General features: G+C 36.3%; 1 protein-coding gene across 1 annotated transcript in view; it reads left to right on the plus strand.

Moving 5' to 3' along the window:
• The window catches only part of DMGDH (dimethylglycine dehydrogenase), a 40,903-nt gene extending 28,839 nt beyond the window's left edge, over window positions 1-12,064 (plus strand). The window contains exons 14-16 of the mRNA XM_039567103.1: window positions 1,060-1,119; window positions 10,497-10,631; window positions 11,300-12,064. Coding sequence (XP_039423037.1) covers window positions 1,060-1,119; window positions 10,497-10,631; window positions 11,300-11,515 — 411 coding nt within the window. The 3' untranslated portion in view covers window positions 11,516-12,064. The remainder of the gene's footprint in view (window positions 1-1,059; window positions 1,120-10,496; window positions 10,632-11,299) is intronic.
• The last annotated feature ends 320 nt before the right edge of the window (window positions 12,065-12,384 follow it).

Consider the following 12,384-nt stretch of genomic DNA (forward strand, 5'->3'; position numbering starts at 1 on the left):
GGTTTGGGGTTTTTTGGAGGGGGCGAGTGTTGTGTTAGTGGGGTTGTTTATTTAATTTTTTTATTTTCTTGTGACTATGCAGCTTTTAGTCATAGTTAGCATAGCTGTTATTTGTACCAGTTTCTCAGTTTAGCATTAAAAGAAGATTTTCCTCAAGCAGGAAAAGCTGCTATAATTTTTACTGGTGATTTTCTAAAGACAACTGGTGTAGCCCATTGCATTGCTGGCAAAGAAACACTTATTTTGATTCACGGATGGTTTTCCCTCTTGTGTATAACAAAATTATGAGTGTTTTGCTGAGCTCTAGTGTTTTAAAATCAAAGGTTTGGCTGACAGGTTCTCAAAATGTTTTATTTCTGTAATAACTATGTCATGAGAGGCAAATTCTTTTTGCTTCAAAATGTATTTGGAACTTTTTCATTTCCCATTACCTTGTTCCTGCAGAATTTGCTCACTCATAATGAAGAATTACTCAGGGGGCCTAGAGAATTTTGGGGGAAATCAGTATAATTTCATTTTACATGAAACTTTTCCTTTGGAAATGAAAGAACTCAAGAGGTTGAAATGGTGGGAATTTAGGGGTCCTTTTGGTTTGCCATGTGCTAATTATTTTCATTCTTTCTTCAAGTGCTGCCTAACAAATTACTCTCCCTGCACCTCATGGGAAGGTGATGAATGAAATTTGCTTTGTGTTTTATTTCCCTCTCCAGCTAAGCCACTCGGCTGTATTGTAAATGGTGTGCATACCTCAGTTACTCAGTCTTCTGAGGTTCCATTCTGCTTTGATGAAAAATCCTATTTCTTACTGAAATGTGTTTACTTTCCATATGGAAACTTAGATGACTGGTTTACACATCCATATGGTACATTGAGCGTGATAGTAGATACACTGAATCCCATATTGGAAGCTTGCAGGGTATTCAGACAGAAGTTGTGCATAGTGGAAGACTTTGACACCGGAGTAAATAGAAGGATGTATAAAATGAATAAATAAACCCCCCAAGCCAAGAGCTATGATGGTCCATCATGTATGGATGGTGAATTTGTATCTTTTAACAGATGAACTGTGACACTAATCCCTTGGAAGCTGGACTGGAATATTTTGTAAAGCTAAACAAGGTATGTCTTATTATTTTCAAAATGCTCTATTATGTCCAAGCTTATTCTTTAAGTGTTTGAACATGAAAAATGCCATTAGCTGGAAAACAAAATAGATTTAGTAAATGAATGACACAACTATAGTTATAATTACTTTATAAGTACCAACTTGTTTTAAAAAATCTTTCCCCATGTTTCTTGCTAACAAAATTATACATTAGATCAAGAAGTTGCAAATGCTAAATGTTGTCTATGTGATAAATAACTCTTTGTGATTTATTTTCAGAGAGAAATTTTAGTCATGTACTTTTTTAAACGTATAGTATATATATATATTTATATGTACATATATATATATACACAAGTTGAATGAACCTGTTCATATTGTGAAAATATTCTACCTGTTTGTTCTTGTTAAAGCAGATATCTCTAGGATTTTTTTCCCTGGCTACCACTCTGGTACAACAATTACTGAAAAAACTATAATTTTTAGAACTGCTAGGGACAACTGATAACAGTAAGTTAAATATAAGTTAAACTAGTATATTGGTTAAAAGAATAATTAGTTGTTCTTGGAATTTTTGAAGAGGTCCTCTGCTCATAACTTGTTTTCACCTGATTTGAAGGCTAGAGAATGGAGCTAGTTGAATTTAACTGTGCAGTAAAAAAGAAAAGAAAGATGTTACTCTTATCTCCTTTGATCAGCAAGCTCACTTTTCTTGTATTAATATTTTAGGAATTCAAATTCTGTTTTAGTCCAATAGATACAATAAATTGCTTGTATTTCTCTTTCCTGGTCCAAATGAATCACAAACCAAATGTCTAAACTCTGTCAAATAGAGACCTTTCCATGAAATATGATGAAATCATGTCCTGTGCGGATCTAAAGCCATCTGCTGCTATCTCCATCAACTCAAACAGCAGTTGGCTGCACAATGGATCTGAAATTTCTATCATGAAAATTCTGGTCCTAGAGATTTCAAGTGAGGTACCCTAAGTGATGGGTTATTTCTGACTTAATCTTTTGCTTCAATTTTTAATCTGTAAATTAAAGTATATGAGTGAGATGAAGAAGAAAATATGTTTGCAAAACATTTAAACTTGACAATGTTGTAATGTGATACAGTGACAAACTGTTATTATTTTTGCTTCTTTTATACCTGAAATGGTAATAAATTAGATAATAAATAGTCCTTGATATTTTTGCCATGTTATGTGGAGGCGCTGTAGAACTGATAAGAATCCCAAACTTTAAGTTACAGCTCCACATAAAAAGCAAATCCTAAACTTTGCATAGGAAAGAATTATGGAAGCATGTTAAACTTAAAAGGATGCTTTTATATTATGAGACAACTTCACCAACCATAACAGGACAGTCCCAGGAAGGTGGTTTTCCTCTCACTGTTGAACCTGTCTATAGAAGGTAAATTTCTTCAACCTATGCAGGAGTGAGGCAGGGATGGATGTCAATGGCACTCCCAAGGATGTCAATGGCACTTCCTACATGTAGTGGAGTTACAGCTCTCTCTACTGGGTAGTACAGTTTTGCCTTAATCAGAGGAAGTGACACATGCAAGGGAAATGCAGAATTTTATAGATTAGGATTAAGCTGTGTTTACCAATCAAGGCCTTTTCATTTTGAGGAGAGATTAGCAGGATTGCAGGGAATCGAGATAAAAGAAAAAACGTTATTATTACTTGTTTTTCTTTCCACTTCCTTTTGATACATCTGTTTGTTTTCCTTTTTTTTCCCCCCTTTCCTTTAGTGTAAATAGGAAAGCAGCCATAAGGAGGGAAAGCTGTTGCTTGCCAAGATATCCATGCAGATCATACGAAGGCATTAATGTGCAGGAAGCACTTGATTCTTTACTGCTCTGCACACTTCTCCTCATGGTTGAAATGCAGGGTTGGAGCAGTTCTCCAGAGCAGATACTCACATTGTAGACAAATGGGCATGAATGAGTCTCCTGCAGAAATGCAGGGTGTCAGCCTGAAACATTTGCCAGTTTTGCTAAACTAATGTGAAAAAGGAAATAATCAATGTTTTTTTATTGACTCAGATGAGGGCAGTTGTGACTGTATGTTGACGCTTCAGAGGTACCTGAGCTAATTCAGCTATTGGAAGCACTCTAAACACTGCAGCATGAAAAGCAGTGTGAGATTATTTACTCTGCTTCTTGGCAGTTTGAGTCCCAGTTCCATGCCTCTGGTTTTGTTGCACCATTCTTTACAGGCCGCCGTGACTGAACACAAGCAAAATACTCCTTTGTTATCTGTTTCTATTGTTGTGGAAACTTTCCCCTCAAAAAGGGGCAAACGAGATAAAAACTACAAGCAACATATACTTAAATACTTCTTTTTGACATTTTGGTCTGTCCGGCTCCTCACAAGGATCATTCCTTTAAGCATGCGCCCCCAGCTGGGGAAAGTGCTGATTTCTGTGTAAATTAGAACCAGAAGGCACTGTTGAGTTAATTACTAGAGTGCTTCTTACTGTGCAACAAACAGCTGAAATAGCTCACAAAACTGTTGTGAAAAGACTTCAGCATCAGTGAATCTCGAGTGGTATGTCACAGAAAATGAAAACACTTTCTAAACAGATTAAAATGAATGAAGAGCCAGATGCCAGTGAAGGTAATACGATCAAAAAGAATTTTAATTTCTACAAGAGGACATTAAAATATCTGGGGAATATATATGAAGCAATGTAAAGTCCCCATAAAATCCTGGTAGTCCCTGTGTTTAGAAAGCTTGGTATATAGATCATCTTCATGTACAAAAAGACTAGTAGTTTTTTTGTGATGTATCATAGGAAAAACTTAAAAGCTTAAGCTGACTTTATTTTTCCTCACAGGGTATTAAATTATGACATGTCAATAAGTAAATCCATTTCAGCAGGGTTTCTGTGGCAACTTTCATTTTGTCAGTAAGTCTGAGGCATTGTTCTAGGTGGTTTCCTCTAGACTCTGCTTGATAATCCCTTTTCACTAATGTTAGTGTTAGTTGCTTCCTGCACAGATGATCAGGATGGGCTGCAGTTAAACTAAAGTGGAGGGACACTAACAGGATTAATGTATAATTTAGAGTATAAAATGCTTTCATAACTTCCCAACAAAATCCTGTCCAGTTTAGCAATGGGATTTTTAAAAATATCTGTTGTCTTTCTTCTGGCTGTTCAATTACATTTAGTAAGTTAGATAAGTTGTTAGATAGCCTCATCTCATTAATAAGCACTCTGCTACTAAATATTCAATAGAGTCCTAATGTTAGTTACTGTGCCAGGAAATACACAGAATATCTTTTAAGAAGAAAATATGCAATTCTTTTTGGTCCACATCCAAGAATACTGTTCTGCACATTTGCACTTTCTCAGGTTTTTGAGTGCTCAAAGATGTAGCATATCACCTCTGAATGCTTAAAACAGCCTTATTTTCCTCCTGACTGCAATGGACCAGAAACTCTGTGAAACTTGATGTTAAAGGCCTTCATACCAGCTCACAGAAATTAATTTTTTTCAGAAGGATTTTTCTTGTGAATCCAATAATAACAACATTCCTGAAGAGCTCAAAGTCTGCAGTTGGCTGTTTGTGGGTATGTGCTTGTGTTGCTATATCCAAGACTGCCATCTCCTGGTCACACTCTCTGCAGCAGCAGAGACTTGGGAACAGCACCGAGGCTTGGGAAGGGAGTGCAGTAGATGAAGGAAAGCCTTTGGAACTCTGCTCTAGGGTGCTCTTATAGGCCAGGATCCGAGTACTTAACCCATATTTCGTTTGTTTCCACCAGGAGAAACTACTGCTTGCCAAGGCAGTGTTTCTTTGCGTCAGGCCTCTTCATGTACTGGGGCAGGTTTTTTGTTCTCAGTTCCAAACTTCTTTCCAGATTTTTCTATATACAGAATATTTTTTTTTTCTTTTCTCCTTTCCTTGTACACTTATCACTAATTGCATTTCATCTCCTCCAACCCTGCTCAGTAACTGCCTGAATGTCCTTTTGAAAGCACACCTCTCAGGCTACAAGTGCTACCTCTTTTTCTCACCTTGACATCGGTGGTTTTTACTATGGCACCTGTTAGACACATGAGAATTTAATTGCTTTGGTATGCATTATGAATAGAAGTTTTGTCACGCCCGTCAGCTTCTTATAGGTGAGTGAATGACAAGATCCAGTCCTTGAGTATTGACCTAACCTCCAACATAACAATACGTAAGATATTATCTATCGGGAAACTAGGATGAGCAGTTCTAAGGATGTGTCTCCACCCTTTTATTCCTTTGATATCAGGTTTAGACTTACAGTTTTATGCCCTCCACTTTCTAGTCATTTGTTTCTGTCCTGGCCACTCTGCCAAAACTGTCCCTCAGTTGTTTAAGTCCAACTTGTGTTCCCATGGTCTTGGTGTGGAACAGCCTCAGCTTCAAGAATGCCTGTATCTCCCCCTGATTGCCATTGTCTGCCCTTGCTTCACTTCTCCAGCTTGCATCCCTTCGTTCTGAGAGGAATGACTACAACAGTGGTCACTGACCCCACTCCATAACCTGGAATAAGGTTGTGTTTCATGCCAGCTTTACTCCACACAAGAAAGGGAAGAGGAGGAAGAAAGAACAGAGGCTTTACTGAAGAAGGGATAGGGATAGGAAAAAGGATGGAGTGATGGATAGGAAATTTGGGATGGGGCATAGTATTTCCCCCTCCCACTTTCAATCCCCATTTATTATGCCTATAACATATTAATTGAGTCTACTTTTCCACCTAAATCCTGTCCCCATTCAAATTTAAGTTTAGGAGTGGAACCATATTCTATCATTACTTCATTTGGTGTCCAGTGGGTCAAAAACCAGAAGATTTATTCCATAAATTTACAGCTGAGGAAACATGTTAGAAAGGGTCTGCAAAGATTTTGTTGTATGTATAAAATGCACATCTAGGTGACTCCCTGTCTGCTTATTGGGCCATGTAAAGGAATAAGCACGCACTAAGATAGGGATTTTGAGCCAAAATAATTCAGTAATTCATCAGTTGTTTGTATCATACCAATTTCCTACAGCTGACTGCATACAAGAAAGGCTTAGGTAGATTGAATGAAAGATGCATTGGTGCAGGTGCCATACATACAGACTGGCCATCTCCCTTACAAAACTCTTTTGTGCTGTGTAAGCTGTAGCTTTGATTTTCTACAGAAAAAGAAACTTGTCAAATATTTGCTGTCTGAGAAGAAAAATTGTCTTCATTTGTCAGGCTGGTGAGGCAGATATAATTTGGAGTGTTACCCTGAAATAATTAAAAAGCATCTAGCTAAGAAAAGTTTCAAAATACTGTATAGAGGCTGTCTCCAGTGTGTTGTAACGTTATGGTTATAGCAGATCACAGCAGCTGTGCTGCCTTACTCAGTTGGGTGACTCTGTGTTCATAATTTGGTTCTATGCCCATAGTCCTAAGTGGTATACTGAATAAATTACAACCGTTCCTTGTTGAGAGAGTTGTATGTCTTCACTGCAAGTTGCTGTTGAACAAATACAGCATATTTCTTTTTAGATACTTCGACTTTATTCTGATAAACGGCACAGTCTAAAATTTTTTGACAGGTCTGTAGATAATTTCTATGCCTTTGCTTCCCTTAACTAGAAGAGGTTTTTACAGAGGATTGGAATTAGGATTGGGGTGCCATTGAAAGCCAGGTATATTTGAAACACAGTAAGTTAAACTCTTCCAGGTATTTCACTGTGAAAAAAGTCTCCTCATTGGTTATTGTCCTCTAAACTCTTTTTAAAAAACAGTGGGTTTATCTTGTGCTATCAAACACATGGCAACTAACACGAAGTAAAACCTGATAAGAAGGGTAAGGAAAATACATATATACAGCATGTTAATAGATGAAAATCAGTGGTATACCTTTAGCTATGTGCTATTTTAAAAATTTAGCTGATTTGTCTTTGTGATAGGATTTTCCATTTTAATATGTGTGTTATCTAACACACAAGTGAAAAGGAACAGCCCATCTTTTTATCTGGTGAGCTGCACTCAAATTAAATGAAGCTAAGCAGTAGATATTGTCTTTATCTTTGGTGTCTAAGAACTGTTATTTTATGTGAAAACCATTACATCTGCCAAAACTTAATGTTTTGGGAACTCATGCCAAGACAATGGAATGTCTTCTGTATTTTAAGCTTAGCTTTGTAGGACTGTCTTTACTTCAGCTAGTATAAACATTTTACATTTTTCCTACATGTCAAGTCTTTTTTTTTTAAACTCTGACAGTGAAGAGCAGCTTTAAATTTTGTATTTGTTCAAGGTTGGAATTGTTTAGTGTTTTCATTTATTTCTCCTCTTTTTCTTCTCGTTTTTGGGTTTGTTTTGGTTTTGTTTCTTTTAATATATATTCATTTATTGGATTATACTGGTTTAAATACGATGTTTCTTTTAATATATATTCATTGATTGGATTATACTGGTTTAAATACGATTTTTTTGCATTATATTTTGCATGACAAAATAAAACAAATGGAAGCAATATGCAAACTGACTGTTTTTCTCCTAGAAAGAGGAAGCAGTCGTTACCAAAATAGCCAGACTGAGGTTGAATGCGTCAGCTTCCAAATCCTGTCTTGATTGGAATGCACATACACTTAAAAAGAAAAAATGAATAATGGTGGAAATATATTAGTGTGCAATTGACATGGGTACCCAAGAACTATAAAAGAAGTAAACTGAATTAGTTGCATTCCTATTGTTGGAATTTAAGAAGGTGCTTTAAATATTTAAATATAAATATATATATATAAATAGATAGAGATATCTCTATCTATAGATATCTATACATATCTATAGATATAGATATATATCTCTATCTATAGATATCTATATATATCTATATATAGATATATATTTATCTATATCTATATCTAACTATCTATATCTATATCTATAGATGCCCTTTTTTTGCAGTCGTGCGTTATATATACACATGTATTTTCACACATACATTTTTAAGCACGTTCACACAGTGTTCCAGTATGTATGTATACGTGTTTATGTATCTATACATGTAGATCCACACATTTTTGCAGTGAATATAACTATAACTAACTATAACTGTAACTATAACTATATATATATATATATATATATATGAGAGGTGTATATTTTGATGAGTTTGAATTCTAGGTTACATCCTGGTTATTTTTCCAAGCCATCATTCTAATAAGACTAGAATATTCTTAACTTCAATGAATAGAAAATAGCAAAGAACAAGCCCTTTACATTAAATCCCCGTATGCATCTTCAGTTAGCATAATAGCTATGTAGTGGTTTAATCCAGGTGGCCAAAAGCTCAGCCCAGTTAAAATTAATTGGGAAAGAATTAAATTTTGTATCTGTAACCAACAGGCAAAAAATGTCCACATTTAAACATATTCTAAAGCCTGCTAGCTGCTTGCTCTAGTGGTTTCCATACCTAGAATATATAAAGTTGCGTTTGAATACTTGTGTTTAGTTCCTCACAAGTTGTGTTCTATGCGGGTAAATACCTGATATTACATTTGCATGAATAGGAAGGAATTGATTCAGTGCTAAGTATCCCTGTGGAATGTTTCCTTCTTGGTATTTCTCTTTGTTATGCAAAGCATTTTAGTCTGTGAGTCATGCTGTGGTATACAGTCTTATTTGCACTTCTAATTGTAGGTATCCTACAGTTGCCGATATCATGTAGTAGAAAAGTGAGAGGGAACTACCGGTAGATGGTTATTGTCTGGTTTGAGATCTTTCCTTTATATTTTGTGCAGCATCTTGACATTATATTCTAAAATGAATCCTCACAGTTTTTTTTCTGATCTGAGCTGTGTTTCATGCCTTCTTTCCCCAAAGGGTGCCAGCTCTGATCCTTATGTACAGTATCTGCTTTATCCCCAGTTGAATCACCTTTATTTTCAGACTAACTGCTCCTTAACTGATTCATAAGCTGCTTTTCACAACTGCTTACAGAGCCTAGCCTTTCATGGTGCAAAATCTCTTCATCACTTCAGTAATTTCTTCTGAGCCTACAAACAGATTTATGTGAACCTGAAGAACTACAAGAACACGTGAACTAACTGTATAATATCTATTCCATGTACATGTTGCTTGTAATTCTCACAATGCAATAATTCTTTATTGACATTAAAGAACAGAAACAGTATTTTTGAAGACTTTAACAATATTTCATTTATTTTCCCTTAAACACTCATCAAATTAATATAATAACTGCTTCAGACCTAAGATCAACTGCCTTAAGATGGCTTTCACTGCTAGTGAATCAAAAGCTGAAAAGCTAGAGGACTTTGTAATTTCTGTTATGTTTCTGCCCATGGGGCAGGCTGGTGGGTGTCTGGTAATTTAGCTGAATACAGTTCTTTTGTTCTGTCTGATCTATGCCATAGTAGCAAAAATGGACATTATGAAGAATTTCTTCATAGAAAGGGTTGTTAAGCATTGGAAGGGCCTGCCCAGGGAGGTGATGGACTCACCATCCCTGGAGATGTTCAAGAAACAACTGGACATGACACTTAGTGCTATGCTGTAGTTGACAAGGCAGTGATTGGTCAAAGAGCTTAGAGATCCTTTCCAACCTAAATGAGTCTGTGATAGAATCAGGCTAGTGGAATCAGCTCAATGGGATCAGATGCAGTAAATACTGTCCTACATATCCTTGAGGGTTCAGAGAATTGCCAATGACTACCTCCATACTTGTCATACATTTGTGCAGTCTTCTTCTGGAAGACTCTGAATGAGAATCTGCTTGTACCTTTCTAAGCAGGCTGAAAAAGGGAACTCCAAACAATAGTAGTATTCTTTACAAAACATGCTGCATTATCCCACAAAATGGTAGATATGGGAAAAAACCATACCTACCTTAAAACAAGAATATGGAGTAAACTGCCAGCTGTGCAGCCTGGCAGAGACACCAAAATGGAATACTGACAGGTTACTGTCATAAGTTGATGATGGCACCAAAAGGCAGTGAGTTGACAGAGCAAGGCCCAGGCTGTAGGATCTGAGTATTAGAATTCATTTCTTGTCATAGTCACTGAAATGATGCACAATCTTCTGGCTTACAACCCTAACTGAGCAGGTAGTCTTGTAACACAGCTCACTACAAACATGTTTCTACTACGTTGGAATTATGGATATTAAAGGCTGAGATCTAGGAAAACTAATATATGAATAAAGTTACCAAGATATACCAGTATAAAAATACCAAGATACAAGATATACTATCTGCCAAAGATTTGATTTCATCTGTATTTCATACAAAATACTTAAGTGACAGGCAAATACATTGAGATACATTTAGATATTTATATATCTAAAAATTTTGGAGAACCCAAATAAACATATATCATCATTATCTTGTATTATTTCAGGCAGCAGACTTTACAGGAAAACAAGCACTGAAGCAGATTAAAGAAAAGGGGCTCAAACGACGACTGGTATATCTCATCCTGGAAACAGATAATGTTGATCCAGAGGGAAACGAAAGTGTGTGGCACAATGGCAAGGCAAGGAAGGACTGTAGTTCATGTTACAAAAAATCAGTCTTAATTCTCCATGAACAGAATCTTTGTGTTTCAAGTGTGAATGCATTATTTCTATTTTACTGGCACAGAACTATTTGAAGCTATGATAACCACTCTAATCTTCAAGCAAAAGTAAAGACTACCTAAATACCTACAGAGAAGATGTGAAATGATATCGAGTCTCTGAAACTAGGGTTGGAACAGAGACAAAGTATTGTCATCCGTTCTCTTTTCTGCAAGTTCACCATTGTCCTAAGAACACTTTCAATACCTAAAGTAAATGAAACAATAGTAAAGTTTGGGGCTCCACACCTCAGCACAGATAATGTGTTGAAATAGTCACTAGCAGTTACATTGTTATAGATAATAAACATATGCAAGTGTATTGTATATGTTTCAGTGACAACTTAACTGAACATAAAAAGAATAGGCTATTTTTTCAAGGAGCAAAATATTCCCAGTTTCAGGTGGTGTTACTCTCTGTTGAGAATATTATGAACTGCATGACACACCTGAAACTTGCTTGATATCTGAAGTGTATAAACAAAACGTGAGACGTCTAGTTGTTTGGGTTGTTGGTTGGGGTTTAATTTTCAGAAAATCTTGCTGTGTCTTGAAAATAAATACAACTGGTTTGGGGTTTTTTTCAGGTTATTGGCAATACCACATCTGGATGTTTCAGTTACGGAGCTCAGCAGAGTCTAGCTTTTGCATATGTTCCCATGGAACTCAGCAAAGTTGGACAGAAATTGGAAGTTGAACTTTTAGGTAAAAATTATCCAGCAACCATTATACAAGAGCCACTGGTGCTGACTGAACCAACGAGAATGCGCCTTCAGAGAAAGGGTGAAAGTCCCAAAATATAAACACAGATGAAGATACAGAAAATTGTGCAGTAGAAAATAGTACCATTAATATGCATAAAGTTACGATAATTAAACTACTTAGATTTGCAAATTACTAAATACAAGATCTTCAATGCCATACATGAGTGAGAAATTCCACGGCGTTACGTCCTACTTCCTTGTATGCGCTGTTCACATTAGAGAGCTGAGCAGAGTTATGAACCACTGTGTGCTCTGTTTCCCAGCAGCAAGCACTTGTGAGCAGAAAGTGGCAGAGAATGAGTACATCATTGATTCGGCTTGCTCCCACATTGGCTGTCAGATCTGCATTAATCCATACGAGAAAGGTGCTCTTGATAGTGTCCAATAGCAAATTACTCCCCCTCCCTCACACTAACAGTTCCTCCTTTGCCTGCCCTCGAGGTAAAGTAGCTTATCCTGCCTACTTTACAACATGAATAGCAAACTTAACATAAAATCATATTACTAGTTCTACACAGACTGCTTCATAAAGAATTGAAAGACATCCCACCATTAAAATAATAAAGGCATTATTAAAGGCAAACTGAATTCCTGGCATTTTTTCTCTGCGTGTCAGCCTGGCAGAAATTCTCACAGAAGACCAAAATCTAGTTCTTCTCAATGAAACAGTTGTAGGAAGCCCATTTTTCACTGCTTTACATAAATCCTCTGGCAGATTACATGTAATATCCTACAACAAACAGTAGGTTATCATTTGATTTCTGAACAAAGCTTAAATTACAGATTTACTGTATTAAATCTGAAGAGCTAGACTGGTGCCAAAGACGGTCACTTTTTCTTTACTGGTAATTATAGATTGAAGCAACAGTAAGAGCCATATATTATTACACAGAAATATTAACAATGAA

The sequence above is a fragment of the Corvus cornix genome, chromosome Z (genome assembly GCF_000738735.6).
Source record: "Corvus cornix cornix isolate S_Up_H32 chromosome Z, ASM73873v5, whole genome shotgun sequence".
Classification (NCBI taxonomy): domain Eukaryota; kingdom Metazoa; phylum Chordata; class Aves; order Passeriformes; family Corvidae; genus Corvus; species Corvus cornix.